The 23,582-nt window shown below is 49.4% G+C and overlaps 1 protein-coding gene and 1 long non-coding RNA gene across 4 annotated transcripts in view; one reads left to right on the top strand and one right to left on the bottom strand.

Moving 5' to 3' along the window:
• Positions 1 to 3,983, bottom strand: part of LOC147650900 (uncharacterized) — an 8,840-nt gene extending 4,857 nt beyond the window's left edge. Inside the window, exon 1 of one of the 3 annotated variants that reach the window (XR_015275486.1) lies at positions 613 to 3,983. This is a non-coding gene — a long non-coding RNA (uncharacterized LOC147650900). The remainder of the gene's footprint in view (positions 1 to 612) is intronic. The other 2 variants (XR_015275484.1, XR_015275485.1) reach the window with 2 other exon arrangements.
• Positions 3,405 to 23,582, top strand: KLHDC4 (kelch domain containing 4). Its single transcript, XM_023934480.2, has 12 exons — positions 3,405 to 3,951; positions 4,910 to 5,001; positions 5,781 to 5,859; positions 6,666 to 6,764; positions 8,883 to 9,019; positions 14,247 to 14,339; positions 14,705 to 14,864; positions 19,313 to 19,394; positions 20,596 to 20,804; positions 21,868 to 22,279; positions 22,686 to 22,805; positions 23,056 to 23,582. The coding sequence occupies exons 1-12, from the start codon at positions 3,853 to 3,855 to the stop codon at positions 23,238 to 23,240; spliced, it is 1,767 nt and encodes a 588-aa protein (XP_023790248.2). The 5' UTR covers positions 3,405 to 3,852; the 3' UTR covers positions 23,241 to 23,582.

Below are 23,582 nucleotides of genomic sequence, written 5' to 3'. Positions count from 1 at the left end.
TTTGACTCATTTCATGAAGTTTTCCTGCATGAAGCTGCTTTCAGTGACAGGACGAGAGGAATTTACCTCAGGATTTGCCAGGGGAGGTTTAGACTGGATATTGGGGACATTTTTCCATGGAAAGGGTTGTCAGGGCTGCCCTGGGCACTGGTGGAGTCCTTATACCTGGAACTGTGTAAAAACCATGTAGATGTGGCACCTGGGAACATGGTTGGTCGTGGATGTGGTGCTACTTTGATGATCTTAAAGGCCTGCTCCAGCCTTAATGATTCTGTGGTTTTCTGGGTTTTAGCAGCTAAAGAAAATCATTTTTCCTGGGCACCCTGGCATGTCCCAGGGCACTCAGAGCCGTGGCTCTGCTGAACTGCTCTACCAGCCCGTGTTCCCAGCTGTCACTGCTGTGAGTTTGTGTGGCGGCGCTCCCGATTCCTGTGGAGCGTCCACCAGCATCATCCGACTCCCCATCCCTGCAAGTGTCCAAGGCCAGGCTGGTCAGGGCTTGGAGCAATCTGGGATAGTGGAAGATGTCCTTGGCCATGGCTGGGGGTGGGATGGGATGTTTTTAAAGAACTTTTCCAACAAAGCCATTCCACGATTCCATAAAACACTCACCATCAGCAGCCCCACAGCTCTCTCTGTTTGCAGGGTTTATTTTTATCCTCCTCTTTCCATACAGACAGAGGCAGAACTCTCCAACACCAGCAATTCCAACCATTGCAATGGCTTTTTGGTTGATTTAGTTCCTGTGCTGTCAGCATGTCCTCCCGCTTAATCTGTGGCATTAATTCCTTCCTTGCTACTGGCTTCAGAAAGCATTAACAAGGGAAAAATAAATCAAGTGTTAGAGCACAAAGAAGACTTGTGGGAAAAAGCTTTTGAGCCTTTTCTGAGGCTTTCATGCCTGTTATTCTTTACTTTGCTGATACAGCTGGATTTACCATCCTGTTGAATGAGCATATTCCAGACTATAAAAAAATAACAAAGTCGAACCACGTGGGCTTTGTATAGGTCAGAGCTGGAGAGGGGCTGCCAGAGACAACAGCACAGGACGACTTCAGAGCACGAAATGTGCAAACACAGCCAAAGTGCAGCTTATGTTCCTCCAAACAAAGCAGGAACCAAACCTGAGACACAACAGAAATGAGTGGGGGACGTCTGGGCGTGGGAGCTCTGTGGTGTGTGCCCCAGCTTGGAGCCACAGCTGTCTGCCAGCTGTGTCCAGATGTTGGTATGACTGTGGGAATGTGGAGTGCCCTTTCCCATCCTGGGTGATGGGGAGCTTGTGGAAAGAGCTCACCTAAGTTAGTGCTGGAGTTTTAAATTGATGTTTTAGGGCATGTTGGTGCTCTCAGGTCTTTAGTGTCATCTTTACCCTCATCCTTCTGAGGAAGACTCATCCCTGAAGTCACCATTGTGGACACAGCAACTCCTCAATAGTGGAGCAGGGCTGAATTCCCCGAGGAATTCCTGCCCTGTTTCACGCTCCTGTTGTGCTTTGAATTTTCAAAGTGCAGCACAGAGCTTTGGTTGTCTCCCCATCCTCCTTTCTCACATCCCCCGTGAGAAGCTGGACTGGGGAGTTCAAGAGATCACAGAACTCACACCAGCAATATATCCTGCCTCACGTGGGAGCCAGCTCCAAATGACCCCACACGTCCCAAACTCCACCAGAAACAGGGAAAATAAAGGGGTGAGAAAGCAATCTGAGCTTGGAGAATCTCTAAACTTATGGAAATAACCAGGAATGGTGAAACACCAAAAAGGGCGAGCATAGCTGGGTATACAGGAGGTGAAAAACTTCTCATTCCCTCAGCAGGTGAAGACTTTGAGGGGTAATTTCTTAAAAATACAGCTTTGTCATTTCAAAGCCTCCTTAAAAAGTGCTGGAAGCTCTGGACCCAGAGGAATTGTTGACCTGTAGACACCAGGAGGGGACGTGTTTTCACACACTGATGTCTTTTTGAGGTTGAAACCCAAGGAGCAGCAGGGAAACTTCCGAGCCTGTTTGCAGCGCCAGGGAATTCGGCAGAGCTCCCACATCTGGGAATTGCAATTGTCCCATTCCTGTAGTTTCTGTTCCCCTTCCTGCACATAAACACGGACACGCTGCAGCTTGAGCTGGAAGCACAATGTTTTCAGAACAAACAGAAAAACAAAGTGCTGCTCATGATGGGCATTGTCTGCAACCTCAAAATAACTTTCCCAGCTCTTCCCTCCATGCTCCAGGGCAGTGTTTTTTCCGTGATCCCAGGTTCAAGAGTAGGTGGATGTTCACAGCAAAGGATCCATCCTGCAATCCCATGGCACGTGCTGGATGCTTGGGACAACTCGGTGGGTGTTGAAACTGTACCTTAGTGGAGATTCTCGCTGGTTTGGGGTGGTGAAATGAGGGGTGTTTTTGGAATTCGGTGAAAAATAGAATGATTTTATTCCTTCTGCTCTGCAAGAAACAATCATAGTGGCAATTTTGATGTGCAGTGGGATGAACTCGCAGCTTAAAGATGCATTTCAACCCCTATTTACACCCTTAGGTGTCCAAAGTAGGTGTTTTCCCAGGAATTTTTCCCTGGACTCAGCATCTGTGTGAATCATTATTCCTTCTCCACCACTGAGGGAAAAAGCAGCTGCTTGGCATTGCCTGACAATGCCTGTACTTCTTTTGGCTCTCTAACAACTCAGGATTTGGAGAGTGGCCTGGATAAGCCCCATTCCCAAAGGTCTGCAGCTGGAAATGAAAACACTTGCACGGTGCCCCAATCCCTGGGGAATTCTTGTTGTGGTTTAATTTTATTTATTAATATTACTTTATTTCTGCCTCCCCCAGGCCTGGCTCATGTCTCAGGTGATGGAATTGCAGAATCCCAGGATCACTGAGGTTGGGAAAGAGCTCGAGGATCATCAAATCCAACTTGTGACTGATCCGCAGAGCACTGAGTGCCACGTCCAGGCCTTCCTTGGACACCTCTAGGGATGGACATTCCAAACCTCCCCTGGGCAGCCCCTGCCAAGGTTTAACCACCCTTTCCGTGAAGAAATTCCTCCTAATCACTGAATCATGGAATATTTACTGTTGGAAGGGAAATCATCCAGCCCAAGGCAGGGCCACCTGGGGCAGGTGACACAGGAAGGCATCCAGGGGGGTTTGGAATGGCTTCAGAGGGGGAGATTTCATAACCCCCTTGGGCAGCTGAGCCAGGGCTCTGCCACCCTCACGCTGAGGTGGAACTTGTGCTTTAGTTTATGGCCATGGCTGTTTGTCCTGTCCCTGGGCACCCCTGAACCGAGCCTGACTCTCCTCCCGAGACACGTCCCTGCCTCCCCTCCCCTGAGGGGGGGCCATTTTGTGTGAGGGGAGGGGGCCATTTTGTGGGCTCCTCGTTCTCCTCGGGGCCGGCATCAACCCCAGAGTGTCCGAGCCATGCCGGGGCAGTGCGGGCGGTGCCGGCGAGGATGCGGGGCTGCATTAACCCCTCTCCCCGGCCCTGCGGGGCTCCTGACGCCGGCTCGGAGCGGCCGCGGCCCGCGGAGCTCCCTCAGCGCGGGGGGGCCCGCCATCAGTCCTCCGGGCCGGCAGGGGGCGCTGCCGCCCGGCACAAGGAGCGACCCCATCCCGGGGCTTTCCGGGGTATCCCGGCCCGGCGTGATCCCGGTGTGATCCCGGGGTATCCCGGGCTATCCCGGCGTGATCCCGGCGTTATCCCGCTGGAATCCTGGACTATCCCGCTGTGATCCCGGTGTGATCCCGGGGTATCCCGGCCCCATCCCGCTGTGATCCCGCTGTGATCCCGGCGTATCCTGAGCCCGTCCCGCTGTGATCCCGCTGGAATCCCGACGTGTCCCTGCCCCGCCGCCATGGGGAAGAAGGGGAAGCGTGACAAGAAGGGGAAAGGCGCCGAGAAGACGCTGGCGAAGATGGAGAAGAAAGTGTCCCGCAGAGCCAAGCAGGAGGAGGTGACGCGCGGGGCCGCTCTGGGGACCGGGACAAGCTTGAGGACAGGGCTGGGAGCAAAGGAGCGAATCCAAAGGGAACCTGGGCCGCCCAGGGAAAGCGTGGATCAGGGAACTGTAGGATATAATGGGTTGGAAGGGATCTACATGGATCATCCGGGCCTGGGACGATACCACAGCAATCCCACCCTGTGCCTGAGAGCGTTGTCCAAAGTGTTCCAGGCCAGGTTGGATGGGGCTTGGAGCAAGATGGGATATGGAACGTGGGACTGGGTGAGATTTAAAGTCCCTCGTTCACTGTTTCTTAGCAGAATCATGCTTAAATCCCCTCCTCATCCCTTGTGTATGACAGCAGGTGTAAAAGAAGGAGAGGAAAACACAATTTAAGGGTCCTTTTTGCTTCCCATCCCCTTCATCCTTTTCTTCTGGTCTTAAAAGCAAACGAGAATCTTTGTTTCTGGCACTTCTAGAGGGGCTGCTTGTGTTTAAGCCTCAAAACAGTGACTTTTGCCTGGTAAAAACGTGGTGTTAATGGCCTAATTCAAAGCTTAAAGGCATGGAAAATACCCCTGTAGACTTCTCCTGGCTGCCGGGAGAGCTGGTTCCATGCTGCAGAGGAAAAATTCCCAGGCTTTGGAAGTCTCTGCTTGGAGCACGCCTTCAGAAAAGTGACCTGGAGGGAGGAGATGAGCAGTGGGGCTGTAGGAGAGACCTTGGCTCAGAACCTCCCATTGCTGCAATTCTGCTTCTGCCCTTGGTCTGTCAGCAGTTTGGGAGGGTCAGATTTTGGTTTTAATTGCGTGAAGTTGAAAGGGAATAAACATACATGGGGTTTCTCTGTAGATATAAGAGTTTCCAGTCGTATTTGAGCAGTTATTTTTCTTTTTCAAGAAAGGGAAATGGTGGGAGTGACTGCTGGTTTCACGTGTGCTTCTGCTCATGTCTGGCTTTTTCTTTCCAGGAGGATCTTGAAGCCCTGATAGCAGAATTCCAGATTTCGGATGCTAAAAAGACTCAAGTAATTGAGTCATCCTGCCCACCCCCCTCACCCAGGTGAGAGCTTGTGTGAGGCTTTGGCTGTCACTTGTAGAGCAGTTGGGGGTGCTTTTAACGGCATTTATTTATGTAAAGTTATTTCCCAAGTGTGGAATGTATAGCTGATCTCTGGAGTCCTGGAATACTGAACTCATGGTTAAAAAGAGACCAAAAGCCTTTTTTTGGGCATCAAAATCCACTTTTTAACTACCCCATCAGCACAGAAGAGCCAAAGCAGGGTTAGATTTCAGGGCTTTGAGGGAAAATAAAAGTGAAGAGGAAGATTTGAACTAGAGGGTTGAAGGGAATTCAGAGGCAAAAGGATGTGTCATGAGGTGAAAAGCACTTTGCTAAGTGGGGTTCACAAACTTGGGGTATTCAGGAGAGCAGTGACCAGCAGCAAGTGCAGAACAATGACACAGATAAATGGAGAGGAGACAGCCCAAAGTTCTGTGCCCTCATAAAAGTAATTTTTGTTCCTGCCACCCCAGCATTAAAATTCAGGAGCTCACGTCAAAGGGGGAGTTAAATCACAGAGTAACGTGTGCTCCTGAAATAGGAGAGCCTCTCAGACAGTGCCCAATTCATCTTGCTGGAAGTTTTGGAAGGAATTAATTTCTTTGGAGAAGTTTTTAGCCTTGGGGTGAACATCACAGCAGGGTAATTTGGCAGATGATAGGGAGACCTTTGTGGCTGGAGGGCAGAGGTGCTGGTGCCTGAGTTAAAAGCTCCAAAGTTCAGGGGTTTAAGGACTTTCACATCATTTTTTTTCTTTCCATCCTCTTTTTTTCTTTCAGGCTGAACTGCTCCCTCTGTGCTCACCCTGAGAGAGATGAGCTGATCCTTTTTGGAGGTGAATATTTCAATGGCCAAAAAGTAATGTATACTTCATTTTCTTCTACTTTATCTCCCCCCTCCCTCCTTTTCCTGTAATTTGCACGGGTCTCATTTGAAGGGAAATTCAAGGCAGAGTCATAAAATATGTATTTGTCCCTGAATGAGAGCAAAATAGCCTTTTAATTCTGCCATGGCTCTGTCTCATGGCTGAGCAGTTGGCAGGAAGGAGACACGCTGGAACCCATTAAGGAGTCAGAGTGATTGTCTCAGCATCAATATTTCAGGGCTTCATAATTTCTCCAGACTTAATTGTAGCCACATCTGCCCCCCATTTGGGATAACTAGTGAAGAATCTCTTGCACTTCTCAAAACAAGGTATTTCTGCACCTTTGCTGCTGGCAAAGATGGGAGCAGTAGCAAATTACTGCACTCAGGAACACTCGTTTTCCTGAATTTCTGCAGGTTGCAAGTGGATGTTGTGCTCCTGGAGACAAACTGCTCTGGAAAACTCCAGCCTGGCAGTGATGTTTGGCCACCTCAGAGTTACCCAGTGTGATGAACTGAACTGCTTTTTTTTACCACCTGGAGCTGTCCTTTGCTCTGGAGTTGGGCAGCTTTAACCTGAACATCTGTGTTAAGCTCCAGCTTTTTAAATCCTCGTATCTCAAGCTGTCACCAAGGGTTTGGGAAATTCCAGTCCAGTGGAAGAGTTGCTGCCTCCCAGTGCAGTGCAGGAGCTCGTTGTGCTTCTTCTCTGTCCACTGAGGTTGTGCTTTGCAATTTTCACCCCAAGTCCCCCCATGCAGAGCTGAGCTGAGCTGCTCTTTCCTCTCCCTGTCTCACAGACCTACCTGTACAATGATCTGTACATTTACCACATCAGGAAGAACAGCTGGACCAAACTGGACATCCCCAACCCACCCCCGAGGCGTTGTGCTCACCAGGTAAAGCTCTGGCTGCCAGAGCAGCAGCTGGAATTGTTCTGATGGTTTTCATCATTCAATTTGATGAAATTGTTCAGATGGTTTGGGAGGAGGGTTTGAATTTTTTCACCTCCTGAGGTTTTCTTGCCTCTTTTTGTTCTCCTCAAAATGAGCTGCCAGCGGTGTCATTTCACCTTTTCTGCTTGGACCTGTCCAAGGTGCTCTGGTCACTGGGTGTCCTCTGGCAGTGTTCAGTGTGGAGTGGAGATTTGGGCTTGTATCTGTTGATTTGGTAGGGCTCAAGCAGAGCCAGAGGGGAGATCCCTTAGAAATGAATTTTCTTTGCTGCACTATACAAAGACCAGCTCAAATCCATAATCCCTGAATTTTCCTACTGGAATTTGACCCAAACCCATTGTTCCCTTTGTGGCCACAGCCCTACATGCATGAACATCCCAGACACTGCCACTGCTGCCAGCAGGGAGCACTTGGGCTCCTCTCCACCTCTGCAAATCCAGGTTGCTGGCTGCTTGTGAGGATGAAAGATTTGGGTTTGTTTACTTTATGTGAACACCTGCACAGTAGAACCTGGATCAAAGACTTGTATTTTTTGCAGGTCTTTTTCCCTCACCAGCTGATAGATTTTCTTACCTGCTGCAGCCAGTGGGTGACTGGTGCCTTCCCAAAGCTGCCATACAGGATGTGAATGTCCTTTTCCTACCCACCCCAAAGCTCCCTGGGAAAATCCAGCATCCCAATTAGGTTCACATCCCTTTGTTATGTTACTAACTGCCAGTCTTGCTCCCAGCTCTGTATCCTTGAATTGAAAGATTCTGACTTGATTTTTGGGCTACTTTGTGTCGTTTAAAATAGAACTTGGTTTCAGAGGCCACTTTCCAGTAGCCAGCAGGTGGCTGTCGAGCAGCTCAATCCAAAGGAAGCAGCTCAGGAGCTGCAGCTGGATTACAGCAGGAGCTGCAGCTGGATTACAGCAATCAACTGAGGAGTCCTGCTTCAGCAGTGTTCTCTGTCTGATAATTGATTTTATGGTTTCACAGGAGGCAGTTCAGCCTCTTGAGCTGACTGCTTTGCCTTCCTTGTGGCTTCCTATTTAACATAGCATAGCTCAGAGTTAAAAAGAAGTGTGTCTGTGGGTGCCAGGTGCATGTTTTCAGTTTTATTTGACATCCTTGGTCTCTGACACACAATCCACTGTTGGAATTGAGGTGAGAGGAGCTATGGGCAGATGTTGGCAGTTGTTCAAGGAAAAGATTTGGTTTTGTCATGAATTTCAAGCAAGCTCTTGGAAAGGTCACCTACAAGTATGAGCAGGCTGTTGCATAAACCCTCCCTTTAAGGTTCTGAGCACTGGATGCCCATGGAATTCAGGCTCACATCTCCTTTGTTTAGGTAACTTCATGTTCCCACACATCCTGCCTGAAAGCACACCCTGGATTTTCTTATTTAATCATTTCATGTTTGGGCTGGTTTATGGTAGGGCATGGTCCTGTGTGGGACTAAAAATCTTTTTTTTTTTGATGGGAGAGACAGGCAAGGAATGAAGCCTTGTGAGGAAAGAGATCATTATCCCAATGTTGAGCTGTGATGGGTACCCTGGAGAAAACACAAATTGAAATTTGCACAGCCACAGCATTTCCTTCTTGGGATTCCTTCCTTCTTCTTTGGTCCTAACACAGAAAATTTTAAGTAACAGTCCAAATATTGCACATTTCCTTCTTTATTTGTTTTTTTTTTTTTTTTGTTTTTGGTTTTTTTTGTTTTTGTTTTTGTTTTTGTTTTTGTTTTCTTTCTGTTGTTAGTTTGGTTCTGAACAGAGAGTTGAATAATTTTTGTTACATTAATCCCAAGATGTTTCCTAGGAAACTTTGAACTTCCCACAGGAGGTGGGAAGAGCCCAGCTCCTAGGCCAGCTTTCCCTTGCTCTAGGGAAGGTGTGCTAAACACTGAGCACCTTTTAATCCAAGTTCTCCTTCCTTCAGCCCCAGAGAGATGAAGGATCAGCAGGGTCCTTCAGGATCTGTGGGAAATCCCTGTTCCCTGGGATTTGGATGCTTGACTGGGGAAGTTCCGTGCCTGGTTTGGAACCCTGCTCTGATCCAGCTCTTCCTTGTCCTGCAGGCAGCTGTGGTGCCCACGGCTGGGGGGCAGCTCTGGATCTTCGGAGGGGAATTTGCCTCTCCCAACGGGGAGCAGTTCTACCACTACAAAGATCTCTGGGTCCTGCATTTGACCACCAGGACCTGGGAACAGATCAAGTAAGTGCTGAGCCCTCATGTCTGGAGCATACTTTTGCCAAGAAATTTGGATCTCAGTGATCCCTGAGATCCTGGTGTTCAGTGACTCTTTGGCCTCATAAGGAGCTGTGCCAGTGTGATCCAAGTTTGATTCCTGGTCCAGTGTTGTCATTTCCCAGCTTTCCCTTAAATGCAGAGGTGCCCGTGCTCCAAAGGGTGGAGAAGACATCTCCAGAAAGAAGTGGGAATGAGAGATGTGTTCCAAGCCTGTTGAGACAAAAGGTGGTTTATCTCATACCTGATTTTTGGGGTGTGGGTTGGTGTTGCTTATCTGAGGGGAAGAGTATCATGAACAGCTCCCTGTTCCCAACCTTGGCAGGTCCAGATGTCCAAAACTGGTGCTCTGTTTTCCTGGGCTCCTCCAGTGGGGGCTCTACAAGACCAGTGCAAGGATCTCCTGATTTTAACATGACTGGAGAAGCCAGTTTGTACCTACCCAACTTCACTCCTGGGAGCTGGCATTTGCTGCCTTGAGATTCTTTGGGATAAACAAGCCAGTAACTCAGGCCTGTCAAAGGAAACAGGTGCCAGAAGTTTTTGACAGGAGTGAAAGCATAAATATTTTCAGTGGATCTGCCCCAGAGTCCTCTGTTGATGTTTCTTTAACCTTTGTCTCCTTGCTTTGGCTGCTCATGTTTGTATTTGCATGAGAGGAGAGTTCTGGTGACATCCAGTGGGCTGAGAGGCAGGAGATTGGCTTTGGATCTGAGTTGGCATTGGCTTCCTCTTGGATTTTGGGATTGTCTTGTACTCTGAACACAGCTTTGGATGGGCTGGAGCTCCAGATCACCCTCCAAGGGCACTGAGAAAAGCAGCAGCTTTTGATCACTTAGGAGCTCCATGTTCTTCCTTCAGGTGGGAACGCCAAATCTGTCCAGGCTGATCCCTTTTCACCCTGCTAGAGTCTGTGGGGTCTGTGACCTGTGTCTGCCTCTCCTTGCCCAGTAGCTGTGGGAGGTTTGGGATTAGCTGTGCAGGGAATTTTTCCTGCTTCTTATAAAACTCTGAACCTGCTGCACTTCATTTCCTTCAGCATTTCCCATTTGTTGGAATCGTGGTGGGGAACAATCCCTGGTACCAAGAGCCTTCACACAGCCCAGGGAATAATTCCATTTATCCAATGTGCTGCTGGTGTTACCTGAATAAATGCCAGGTGACAGACTAGTGTGGGGTCTAGAAAATGACATTTTAGTGCAAATAATAAAGTAATAAAATTAATTATTCATGAAGAAATGTCTGGACAAGAGAGGCAACGTTTCTGTTTCTGTTCCCATGGGAAGGATCACGAGTGCTCCGTTGCAGGTGGGTTTGTTGTGTTGGTTTGTGCAAGATGACCCTGCTGTGATCTAAACATGAAATTCTAGTTTATCCAGCCCCACAGTTCAGATTCCAGACGATGATGTTGTCCTTCCTGGCCTACAATTCCTGCCACGAACCATCCTGGTGCTGTGGGGGGCTTGATTTTGAAACACTTGCCACCCAAATTCTGAAACATTGTTGAATTCTGAAACAACTGGAAACCTTGACTGACAGTGAAAACTTCCCTGTGCTGGGAAGTGCAGCTCTATTTTCTCCTAGCACAGAGCACAGTGGTGCCAGGCTGCCTGACAGAGTTAAAAGTTGCTAAATTTAGCAAGATTTAGCTGTGTTTCCTTGCATTTTGCATGCACAAAGATGATCCAAACACAGCAAATCCCAGCCCGTTAGAAGCCGTGCCAGCAGCTGACTTTGACTTAGTGCAGCCACCTTATCTTGTGTGTGATGCACGAGGTTTCCTCAGTCCATGAACTGCTGGTTACCCTGCCTTGGAGCAGCAATATTTTAACCTAATTGCCTCATTCCTTCCTGGAGAGAACATTCCCACTCAGCTCCCTGTGGCCCCGTGCACTCCCTCAGGGAGAGACAGGGAGCATCCTTGGGGCTTGTGCTTGGGGATTGCCACATCTCTCCTCTGGAGCTCCCTTCACTGAAATTCTGGAATGCTGGTGATACTTCCTGTAGGATTTGGTGGGATGTTATGCTATGAATTTCCCAGTTTCACCAGTGTGTGTTTAACTGGAGCAGTCTCTGCAGTGGAGGATGGCCCAGTGCCTCTCCTTGCTCACCAAAAAAATCAGGTCCTGCCACAGCAGGTAGAAGGTGCTCAAAGAAAAGGGTGTTTTGGTGTAAATCAAGTAGATTGTCAGCCCAGAAATGAGTTTGTTCTTTGGTGGGTCAGGTGTACAACTGTGGATTGATTTTGCAAGGGGTTGGAATTGAGGATTTTGGGCCCAGTTGTCTTTTCCCTTCTGTACTTCCACCTGAGGCATGAGGGGACAGGATCTGTGTGTGCCACTGACCCCAACACTAGGACATTGCCAGGGAAAGGTGAAAAACAACACAAATCCTGAGTTCAGCTTCCTGTGCAGGATAAAAGTGCTCTGTCCTCAAGTGCCCCTGTGATGGGATGTTCTCTTCATCCCCATTTTTATTATTATTGAGCATTCCCAAGCTTTACCTGGGCATCCTGAGGATGAAGAGGCAACTCCTGCAGCCTGTAGCCACTGGGACGAGTAATTCATGAATCTGGGGGCTGAATTCAGCTCTGGTTTGTTACTACAAGTCCCAGAGTAACTCCACAGGAAAAAGAAAATTCCTTATGGAGCAGCTCAGATCAGCCTCATGCTGTACATGTGTAGAGCCAGTCCTTAGCCAGACTTTTTCATCTATTTTTAAAAGAAGTCTGGAGAATTTACAGCTCCCTCCCACGTCTGCTTTCTGGTGTCAACCCCATGAAATAGAGCATTAATCACAAAGTCTGGGAAACCATTCCCAAAATGTTTCTTTGGGACCAGGAGCACTGAAACAGGTGAAAGGGAAGAGTTTGTGTTGGGGAAACAAGTTACAGGAAGATCCTCCTGGAGTGGGAATGAGGTTCTGCATCACTGCCAGTCCTGCCTGCCTGTGCCATTTGTGCCTTGGAGTTAAATCTACATTGGTGGAGCTTTATTAAAACACATCAATGAATAAACTTTTATTGATTTTGAACTCAGAGGAAACCTGCTTGAGCAACACAGCACAAGATATTCTCTGAGAACAGGATTTTAGTGCTCAAATTGGGTTTTAATTCATCCTCTCCTTAAAAAAAAAATAAAAAGATGATTTAAAATGTGCCATCTTCTGGAGTAATGACACAGGAGCTTTGTTACAGCAAGGGAAAATAATGATTTCAGGTCTTGATGAAATTAATACCAGAGGTGCTGTTCTGCAGGGTGATACTTAAAGATCCAGTAAATGCTTGGAAAAACCTCCTCTCTGTTAGAATAAGGAGTGCATGCAATCAATATTAATTCAGTCTTCCCCAAATGCTGCTGTTCTGGTGGAGTTTCTCATTATCACCAGGGTGGGGTTGTCATTTTCCATGGTGAATAAGGACCCTCATTTTCTCTCTCCACAGAGATCCATCACCACATTCCCAGCTCCCTGCTGCCACTCCAAGTGTGGCCGGGGGTTTGTGGCTTTAGGTTTTGCTGCTGTTTCTTCAACTTTTATTTATTTAGGCCCTGATTGTGCAATCACTTCCACACCTTCATGCTGCCTATTGGAGGAGTCTTGCTGGGCTCAGTGGTGCCAGCTGGGAACTTTGGGAGACTCCTCAGCGAGGGAAAACAGGATGGATTCATCCGTGGGGGCAGAGAACACACACAGCAAACCCTCTTTGGCCCAAAGCTGGTGTTGTTGGAGTTGTTTGTGTTGTGTCTCGTGTGATGCCGTGGGTGAACGTGAAGGAAAGGAGGTGAATCCATGCTGGAATGGTGTCCAGCTGCCCAGCTCCTCGGGAGCCTTTTGGATGGGACAGATGGAGGGGGTGTCGTTTGGTTCTGGAAATGGAAGCAGCACATTTAACTGAAAGGTCAGGAAAGCTTGGAAGAGCAGAACAGGAATGTGTGGCTGCTTTTGAGTGTGTAGGATCATAGAGTGAGTCAGAGTCATGGAATAGTTTGGGTTGGAATGGATCTTAAATCCCATCCCATTCCTTCCCCTCCATGATCAGGGACACCTTCCACCATCCCAGGGTGCTCCAAGCCCCGTCCAGCCTGGCCATGGACACTTCCAGGGATCCAGGGGCAGCCACAGCTTCTCTGGGCACCTGTGCCAGGAAGAATTCCTTCCCAACAACCCATCTATCCCTGCCCTCCTTCAGTAGGATGATGTTGATAATGATGACTTGTTTTGCTGCAGTGCCTTTGTTCTTGGGGAAATCTGGGTAACTCATGAAGTGTTTTCACTGGTTTGGAGTCATACCCAAACTGCAGGTGGATGAGTGAAGGTGTTGTGAGACTTCCTGAGACGCTGAGGGATGTCAGAGCCAGGCTTTGTCTCTTGGTGCTTGGAGAAAACATCTCAGTTTGGAGTGTTTTCCCGGCAATTGTGAAGTGCTGTTCATTAAACTCTCCTGAAGGAGAAGAATCAGCTGAAGAATCAGCTCCTGAGTCATCACTGAAAAGACTTTGGGTGCTGTTAGGGTGGTTTATCTCTAGGAATAAAACTGCCTGTGCTGCAGTCCCAGGAGTTCCAGGAAGAGCACCCATCCTGTCCTGGAGAAAAGCAGTCATGGATTGAGGCAACCACATTCCCAATGGTTCCCATTGCCAGGAGAGGCTTGATGCCTGGAGAGGGCTGAGCTGGAGCAGAGGCTGCACAGAGCTCAGGAGAAAGCAGGGATTTATTGAAAGGCCCTAAAGGACACACCTTGGGCAGTACAAGAGCCTGGCCAGGGCTGCACCCAGGATAGACCTAAAAATGGTCATGAAATGGACAATTGGCCTCACATTTTTATAAGTTTTGGTCCATCTGCATATTGGGGTTGATTGTCCAATTACAGCTCCAGGTTCTGCAGTCCCATCCTGTTCTCTCTCTTCAGCCCAGCGTTGTTTCTGCTCTTGGGCCTGAAACTTGTAACGATTGTCCTTGGTACCAAGCTGGAAAAGGAATTGTTTTGTCTGGCTGCTCTGTGAAGAGAGCTCACTGACACTGAATATGAAGCTCTAAACCACACACCTGGGCAGGGCAGAATATGAAAAATATGAAAGCTAAAACTTAAGGCAGAGCTCAACCAGCTCAGCTGCCAATGACTTCAGCAGAAATGGCCTGATGCATTACCAGGCCAGGGGATTTTGCTGATAAATGGAATTTCTTTGTGTTTCAGGGCACCAGGAGGGCCCTCTGGACGAAGTGGACATCGGATGGTTGTGTGCAAAAGGCAGCTGATCATCTTTGGAGGTTTCCATGAGAGTGCAAGGTGGGTTGCTGGCATGGATGGGAGTTTGAGTCCTCCTTAAAAAAGGCAACAAAATTTCACCAGTAACAGAAATCTCGGTGTTAATGGGAGGGTTATCCTCAGCAGGATGGTGACTGAACTAGATCTTTGTGTTAGAAAGACAAGGGATCTTGATTTAAAGTCTTCAGGTGTGGGAAAAATCATTTTAGCACTGAAGCAGGTTCCCATGCTTGTAGCCAAAGCTCAGTCCAGCACTTTTGGCCTCAGAATCTTGTCAGATCCTCGTCTTGTAGAAACACCTTCTCCAACGGGGGGTGTGAGTAGAGCTCTGAGGTGCTGTTTTATCCTGCCCTGAGTGTCCACATCACAAAATGTGCTCTCTGCAGAGATTTCATCTACTACAACGATGTGTACACCTTCAACCTGGACTCCTTCACCTGGAGCAAGCTGGCTCCTGCAGGGATGGGGCCTGCTCCAAGATCTGGCTGTCAAATGACTCCCACCCCTGAGGGCAACATCATCATCTATGGAGGCTACTCCAAGCAGGTAGGGGAGGGACACTTTGTGCTAAGTCAGGTGTTGTCCACAGGCTGGGAACCAAAACAGGCATCTTCTATTTCTGCCTTTTTTTCACGCAGTTCTGCTGACTGAGGGGCTAATCTTGGTTCAGATGATTTCTCTATTTTCCCTGCTGTTCTAATCCAACAGAAAGAATTGATATCACTGAGGGAGGAATAAGCAGCTGAGAGAAATGACATTTTTTTGGCAACTTAAAGCATTCTCAGGTATTCCTTTGTGCTTCAGCACTTGCAGGTTAAAAGCAGCAGTTGCCAGGAGACTTTTATTTTGTGCCATCAGTGGCAGAGGTGAGGGAGCAAACTCAGTAAGCCAAAAATGACTTTTGACAAGCACCAGGCTCCCCCAGCTCTGCTCCAGAGAGCACATTCCTCACTGAGCAGGTATCCCTGTGTCCATGCTGGGCAGCAGGAAGGAAGGGTTTCACTGAGCAGAAGGCTCCTGCAAAAGCTTTTCATGTTGGGGATGCAGGCAGAGGCCCTGGATCCTGCTGCTCCCGTGGAAAGGCAGCAGGGGAGGAGAACGCCTTGTTCTTCTGAGGGGAATAAATGAACAAAGCAGGGAGAGAAGGGAGTTGGTCTCTCTGTATATTTAGAAGCATTTGTGCCTCCTCAGGGCCTGAGCTTCGGGCTCTGCCTCATCAGATGTGTGTTGGATTCAACAGCAGTAAGGACACAGAGCCTTTTCCACCTGAAAGGGCTTTATCCTCTTCCCTGTCCTGTGTCCTCGCTGCTGAGGGTGGGGAGGAAGCAGCAGCCTGCATTCTCTGCTAGGTGTGGGGCTCTCCTGGAAGCAGCTGGGCTCCAAATGCCCCCTGGAAATAGAAAAGTCACACATGTTTGCAGTTGTTCTGTTCCACTGCTGCTCTGGGTTGGTGTGAGCTGATAAAAATGAGGAAGGGATGGGGGGAATGCAAAACTGCCCTCAGCCCTGCTCCTTGGGCAAGGATGAGAGCTGGGACGAGGCCTCTGCAGCTTGGAAAACAGGTTTTCCTTTAGAACAGACACTCCATTAAAGCAAAGCAGACATTGCATTAAAACAAGACATTTTTAACAGATGTTAGAAATCTCCTTCCTTTGTCATGTAGAGAGCTCTGTGTGCTTCTCTCTGGGCCATTCCTGCCAGGCTCTGCTTTTGTAGCATAAACTGACCAAAGCTCTGGCCAGAATTTTCTCTGCAGCCTTCAGCATGCTCCTGAAAATTAAATTCAGCAGGATATGGCCCCTCTAGGAGAGACCCAATTCTGTTAATGTGTGGCTATTTAATTCTCATTCTGTCCTCACTTAGAGCTGATTGTGGAGCTGAGTCTGGGTTTGCTTTGAAGTGAAGAAAATGTGTTTGCCTGGGATACTCTTGGGGGAAGATAGACATGGAGAAAACAATACTTAATTGGAGTTGGGCAGCTACAGGAGAGCACTCACTCCTTGTCTCCAGTTACAGGGGCAGACACTCCAGTCAGGGGTGCTGTGAAGACATTTTGGGGTTTATGAAGATATTTTGGGATGTATGAAGACATTTTTACACCTGAAACCTGGCAAATATCCAAGCAAAGCACCATTCATCAGATGCAGAGTATTCGAAGGAGAGGCAGGACTAAGTCACACACGTGATGGGAAATTTTGAAGGGAAGAGGGGAGGAAAATCATAATAGCTCTTCTTTTTGATTAGGGATATAATTTGGCTGTCACATTGCTGGAGGAGGGTGGTGACATGCCAGGGCTGCTGTCCTGTGATGGGCAGGGAGCTGGGAAGGCAGAAACAGAATTTTGATTCCTGAATTTGCAGAAGTGATGTGGAGAGTCTCTTCTCAAAAACATGACAGTCCAAGGCTGAATTTCCTTCATGGGACCTGGGTTAAAAAGTCTCTTTCCTGGCTGGGGAAATAGAGGCAGACAAGATGGAGTGACTTGTCTGAGGCACTCCAGGACTTGCATGCAGAGCTTTGCTTCCCAGATGTGCCAGCCACTGGATTTTCCTGAGCAAAACAGGCTACAAATGGTGAAAAAGGAACTTTCCAACCCTGGGTGTGACTGCCTCGAGATGCTGGTGCCTGATATTCTAAAAAGCAGGATTCTCAGCACAATGGTGTCTCTGCTCCTGTGTCATCAGCAGCCTGGAGATGATAAAGACAATTTCTGGAATTTATTAATTTTTCCAATTATGGAAGGGGATGTTGTGGGTGCTGCCAGCTCTGCCTAGAACAGACCTCAGAATGCCCAAAGGAGCTCAGATCTACTCTCCTGCTGATGCTAAAGATGTCCTCAGCCCTTTCCTGTGCTGGGGATGGGGCTTGCTGCAGCGAGCTGCATTTCGGGCTGTGGGAAGCATCGAGGCCTCTCCATTGCTAGGCAACAGAGGGGCTGGAGCTGCTGCTGCTCCACCTTGCAGGTGCAGCCTACAGGCCAGGGGAGGGCTGGAGTTACACGTGGGCAGGGCTTTGGGATGCTGCCTGGGGTGTGGGGATCTTGGTGTTGTTCTGGGGTTTTTTTAGTGGCAGTTGTTGCAAAGCTGAAGTGGATTCTGCTGGGAGATGTGGAGGTGCCTGAATTGTAAGGTTTGGTGGGACTGGTTCCCTCTGTAGCTCTGCCTGCTGTTTGGACATTTTTGATATACACTTTTGCTATTTGGATGTTTTTGAATGCTGTTGATCTCCTATCAGACAATTTTAGCACGTGGAGAATCCTGATTCTACTTCTCAAGCTCTTCATGCCTCAGTTTCTTTTGCAGTCTGTCAGCAGAGTTGGAATTTTCAGCTGATACCTGTAAATTTCTTGTACCTCCCCACTGTGCCTGCATGTGCAAACCACAGTGCTTATCCCAGCCAGTTTTGTGCTGGAAAACAAACACCTGGAACTTCAAAGCACAGAGGAGCAGCAACCTCTTGTGAGTGAGAGAATGATTTGCTCAGGGCTGACTTGTCCTGGCTGGCAGGGGATGGATCTCTCCAGCAGCTGGAAGTGTCTGTGACAACAAAAACTGACTCCCACTCCACCTCATCGGGGTTTTCTGAGCCCAGGGAGCTTTGTCATGTTGCACACGCAGTGTGTTTACTACAGGGAGCTTTTCAGGAGAAAGGAATGTGGTTTTTCCACACAGCTTGGATGGTTGTGGAGCCAGCTGCTCTTCTCTGTGTTTGCTTTCTTGCCTCTCCTGCGGTGCTGTGCTCCTCACACTTCACCTGGGTGGAGTTGTGCAATGCCTGCAACACACTTCCCTCTCTTCTCCCTAAGAATTGAACCAGCATTCCCAGGAATTGTGAAGCCCAGCACCAACATAACGTGCCAGGCACAGGTGTGCAGCAGGACTCTCACCCTCAGGGCTGGCCCCAGTTGGTTTTAATCCCCTGTGCCAATTTATTTCTCTCCTCTGGATGCCAGAATTCCTGCATCCTGTAGTTTCCATACAGCTCATCTTCCTGAGGGCTGAACCCTGGGATCCACTGCTGGGATGCACTGCTGGGTGCAGATTTCCTCATCCCAGCAGTGCCTTGGCCCCAGGAGCACGGGAATTACAAGGAAGCAGGAGCTGTGCACGAAGGATGGGTGGATAATGACATTATTAACACACCTCCTACGGTGGTGTGGCACAGAGCTGCCTTGGAATGCTGCTGTTGCCATGAGCACTGAAATCCAGGGCTTCCAGGGAAAGGAACAGGGAAATCACACTGAAAGTCAGGCATTTAATTGCTTCTGCTGAGCTTTCACCCTGTTCTTGCTGCTGTCTCGCTGTTGCCTTTTGTAGGGGTAGGAGTGGGGTTTCTGCTTGTGTTCAGGAGGATGAACCTGTTGCTCAGGGCTGTGTGGGACCCCACATGGCAGAGCTGTCACCTCTGCTGGCTCAGGTGGTGACAGGACCCACAGCCTGGGCTGGTCACAGGGGCCACATGAGGTCATTACAGACCAGAGCTTCTGCTCAGCATCCAGGGCAGAGCCCCTGAGGGCCTTGCAAGCCCTGGAGAGTTGTCATGTCCCACTTTGGGGATGGGAATCTGCTCCTCTTACAGGAGTTCAATCAGCCCTTTGAGAGCCCCTGCTCCTGTCTGGGGCTGAGTAAAAGCCAGGACCTTGGCTCTTCTGTTTCCTCAGTGCTGCCCATCCTTCCTTTGCTTGCAAACCAGTTGGTTTTAATCTCCTGTGACAATTTATGTTGTTCTGGGTGCATCCCATAGTCTCCATCCAGCCACAAGTCCCCAGAAATCCGTGCTGCAGCCTGGAGGGCCCTTCCTGCTGCCACAGGCAGGAATTCTGGCACATCACAGGGAGGATCTCTGCTTTGAATCCCATGGTTTGGAGCTGCTGATGCTCCAGAGTGGCCTCTTCTTGCCCAGTCCCAGGGTTTGCATTTGCAGTTGGATCCCCTCTATGATTTGGCCACTGGAGCTGTTTCCTTGAGCATCCCTGTGTTTCCTTTCCCTGCAGAGGATCAAGAAAGACGTGGACAAAGGCATCCTGCACACAGATATGTTCCTGCTGAAGGCTGAAGGAGCAGGCAAGGAGGAAGGTGAGCACTGCAGCCCTGGGAATGCAAATCCTCTCCCTTCCTTAGGATAACACCAAAAAACCTGGAACCAAATTCCCCTCTCAGTGATAACCTCTGTGACCCAGTGTTGGCTCAGGAAGAAATCCAGGAAAAGAGATTTTAGAGATTTTTTTTTTTTTGGTTTGTCTGTGGGAGGGAATTAAAACAACATTTCCACATTCCTGTTTCTGGGACATTTTGATCAGTGCTTTCCTGTTCCACAACAGAAAATCTTTGGGATTGCAGAATTCTCCTGTGGTGGGGTGTTCCTGGGTGGATGCCAGGTACCTGCTAAAGCTGATCCATCCCTCCCTCCTGAGCTGGAGTAGGGAGAGAAAATCCAATGGGAGACTCATGGATTGAGATAAGGACAGGGAGAGATCACTCAGCTCTTTCCCTGCTCCACGTTGGGCCCACTCCATGGGGTACAATCCTCCTGGAACAGATGGATCCATTGTGGAGCTTTGGTTATCTTTGATTGGAATAGGAATTCCAGCATTTTCCTGAGGAGATTTTCTCCTTGACTCAGGCAACGGGACAATTTTCTTGGAGTTGAATTTCTAAAATGTTAAAATTGCGATTGATTTCTCCAAACCTCACTGTCTGGGATGGGATCTGGGGAGGAGGCTTGGTCACCAGCACTGTCTGGATTGCAGGCCCTGTTTGCATTATTCCTATTTATAGTTTTATCTTGTTGGAATTGCAGTTCCTTCAGAAGCACAGGGCCTGGCAGTGCTTCTCCCAGCCTGCATCTCAGGGATTTGCTCTCAAGTCAGAGTAGAAGGGATTGGAGAAAAGCAGAGGGATAGAGGACAAGTCTTGTCCTGCTGCTGAGCTCTCTTTTAAAGTCTGGCTGGGGCTTTTGGGGATGAGCTGTGTTTATTTTGGGGGTTAAGGTGGCAGAAGAGGTGGAGGGAGCTGATGGAAGTTGGGAGGGCTCCATGGGATAACTGAAGGACATTTCTTGGTGCTTGAAGGCTCCATCTGATCGGGCCTTGTCTGAACTCCACCCTCCAGTAAAGGTGCAGACACTTCCAAGAGTCTCCTTGCTCCAGAAAGCTCTGAAAATACCCTGGAGATGCCATGAGAATATCTCAAACGGGGCTGGAATTCTGAGAGGCTTTGGAACACACAAAGCAGGATTCTCCTCTGCTGGTGCTCACATTTGTTCTCTCCATCCCAGACAGGTGGAGCTGGAGTCGGCTCAGCCCCTCTGGAGTGAAACCCACTCCCAGGTCCGGCTTTTCCGTGGCTGCTGCTCCCAACAACCGCTGCCTCCTTTTTGGGGGAGTGCACGATGAGGAGGATGAGGAGAGCATTGAAGGGAACTTCTTTAATGACATTTATTTCTATGACATCGGGAAGAACCGCTGGTTCCCTGCACAGCTCAAGGTCTGGGGTTAAATACAATAATTTCATCATCTGGCACATCCTTTCGGTCTGGTTTGGCCTCTTGGAGATTTCACAGATCGTTTGGATGGGAAGGGACCCTAAAGATTCTCTCATTCCACCCCTTTGCATGAACACAGGTCGTTCCAAGCTGGCCTTGCACACTTCCAGGGATGGAGCAAGGATTTTTCTCTCTTTGAAGGTGTTGTGTATTTCTGGTAGCTCAGGGTGCACCTGAGCAATCCCTCTCTTCCAGGAATCAGGCTGCCCCATTTATTGTGGAATGCAAAATGAAGCAAAGCAGCTTGAAAGCATATTCCTGGTGTTTTGCTGAAAGCCTTCTCCAGAGCCAGATGAATCTGACATGAGGGGAATTCACTCATAGCTGCTGGGAAAAGATTTTGGGATCAAGCCCCTCCCTCTTCTCCCCAGTGCTGATGAGCTATCAGAAGAGATGAAATATTAACCTTGCCTCCAAGAGCTTCAGAACTCAGCTCAGCTCTTTGATTATGTTTGAATCACTCTCACAGGCCAAAGGGAGGTGCAAACCTGGTTCAGCTTCTCCTTCCCCCTGCCCCTTCCTGGCTTTTTTCTCCAAATGGAGAAGTCAATCCCATAATAACAAGCAAACAGGCACTCAGCTGGTTGCTTCAGCCTTCCCAAACTGATTGTTTTCCAGCCCTTTCACAGAGTTCTTCCAAGACCTGGAGTGCTGCCTGGTAATGGGCTGTAATTTCGCACCCAGCAATTGTGATTTCAGGAAATCCTGGGTTACTTTCCCTTCTCACAGAACAGTGGCCTCTGTGTGTTTGTGGCACCTGGGAGCAGGAGCTGCTCCTCTCTTAGCAGAGGCAGCAATTCCACGCCCTGGATTCTCCAGGATCTTCACAGTTCCAGGCTGGGAGAAGCTCATGCTGTAGGAAGAATCACATTGATCACCTGAGACTTTAAATTGTGATGAAAACCAGGAATTGTTCCTTCCCTCCAGCAGCATCCATGCTGTTTGCATGAACTGCTTTTAGGTGCGTGCAATTCCCACAAAATCTCCTTCAATTCCTGTTCTCAGGGCCCAAAATCAGAGAAGAGGAAGCGCAGGCGTGGCAGACAGGCTGGGGCAGAGGCTGCTGGAGAGGAGGAGCTGCAGCTGCCACCTCCCCAGGGGCCCCTGGAGATCGTCAAGGAGGTGGTGGCAGAAGATGGCACCGTCATGACCATCAAGCAGGTGATCCCTGGAGCTGCAGAAGACAAGGACAGGTCTGGCTCAGAGGAGGAGGAGGAGGAAGAGGAAGGTGGAGCCCTGGGCCAGCCTGTGGAGCCGTGCCCACGCTCCAGTGCCATGGTGGCAGTGAAGCACGGGGTCCTCTACGTGTACGGGGGCATGTTCGAGGTGGGAGACCGCCTGGTGACCCTCAGTGACCTGCACAGCATCGACCTGCACAGGATGGAGCAGTGGAAGGTGCTGCTGGAGATGGATCCAAGTAAGCTCTGCTGCTGGGAGCTCTCCCTGTGCCTTCAGGGGAGCAACACTAGGGAAAAAAACAACTCTGGGGCTTCCTCAGGGGAGTTAGAGTGGAGGTTTTCCCTGGATAGGGAAAAGCTTGGGGATGTGTGGTAATGCAGCGTGCCCAGAGCTTTGGGGTCACTGGAGAGTCAGCTCTGCCCTGCGAGTTCCCAATCCAAGAGCTGAAAACAGGGTCGTGGTGGCCATCCTGGGAATCCTGCTGTGCCAGGCCTGTCCACTCCTCCAAGGAACAGGGATGTCCCCACTGTGTGAGAGCAGTGAAGGGCTGGGGTCCTGCAGAGCATGTGGGCATTACCCAGGGTTATCTCTTTGTACCTTAACTCTCTCTTTGTGCCTCTCTCCTCTTTCCTTTCTCATCCAAGAAACTCAGGAATGGCTGGAGGAGTCGGAGTCAGATGAAGAGGAGGAGGATGATGTGGAGGGTGCAGAGGGAGGGGAGGAAGAAGAAGAGAGCTCTGAAGAGGAGAGTGAAGATGAGGAAGGTAATTACTAATAAATGCTGTCTCCATACTAACCTGAAGTGGGGTTTAGTGCAGTGCCTGGTTCTGCTGAGAGCCTGGAAACTCCAGGTGAGTTTTCCAGCAGAAGCAGCTTTCCTCATACATTGCCCTTGGAATAAAAGAGAAATTTTCCTGGTTGCTGGTAGGTTTGCAGGCTGTTCCATTCAGCCCCACGTGGGTGGCTGGCCCTGTGAGCTGTGTGTGACCTTTCTGTGTCCCTCTCTTTGCCCAGGGGAGCAGCAGCACCCAGCAGTGCAGCCTGGGGAGAACCAGGCCCAGTACGTGGCCAGGACAGAGCAGTACTGGCTCAGGCTGGCCCGCAGCCACATGGGCCCCGAAGCCAAGGACAAGAAGGTGCTCAAGGTGGCTCATGCCATGGCCAAGACTTTCTATGAAGATCCCATCCAGATGTCCTGAGGCTGCTCCAGCAGTGAAGGAACGTGCTGGGAGCGGTGGTCAGCCCTGCTGAGCTCAGCCTGATGTCCATCCTGGCCTCCAGCCTTTCCCAGCTCTGGGCTGACTGTCCTGGATGGATGCTCTGGATCTGCTGTTACTCCTGGGAATGCTGTGGGAGGCTCCTGAGGAACAGGATTGCTGTCCAAGCACTTGTTCTGCTGAGGTTGGGCCGTGCAGCACTGACTTTGCTGCTTGGGGTCTGTCCAGACAAACTGTGCACATGACAATGGTTCACTGGTCCCAAATTCTGGCTGGGGCCAGGACGTTCTCCAGGGGTTCCTACAATAAACTGACTTGGTTGTA

This window comes from Cyanistes caeruleus, chromosome 12, assembly GCF_971803275.1.
Source record: "Cyanistes caeruleus chromosome 12, bCyaCae1.hap1.1, whole genome shotgun sequence".
NCBI lineage: Eukaryota > Metazoa > Chordata > Aves > Passeriformes > Paridae > Cyanistes > Cyanistes caeruleus.
This window is presented reverse-complemented; position numbering and strand designations above follow the sequence as displayed.

Bases quoted from the DNA above. Each gene is read 5' to 3' on its own strand.
- KLHDC4 (XM_023934480.2), top strand. From the start codon at position 3,853: ATGGGGAAGAAGGGGAAGCGTGACAAGAAGGGGAAAGGCGCCGAGAAG. The intron at 14,865-19,312 runs GTAGGGGAGGGA...CTTTCCCTGCAG, and splicing joins ATGGAGGCTACTCCAAGCAG to AGGATCAAGAAAGACGTGGA. The intron at 22,280-22,685 runs GTAAGCTCTGCT...TTCTCATCCAAG, and splicing joins GCTGCTGGAGATGGATCCAA to AAACTCAGGAATGGCTGGAG.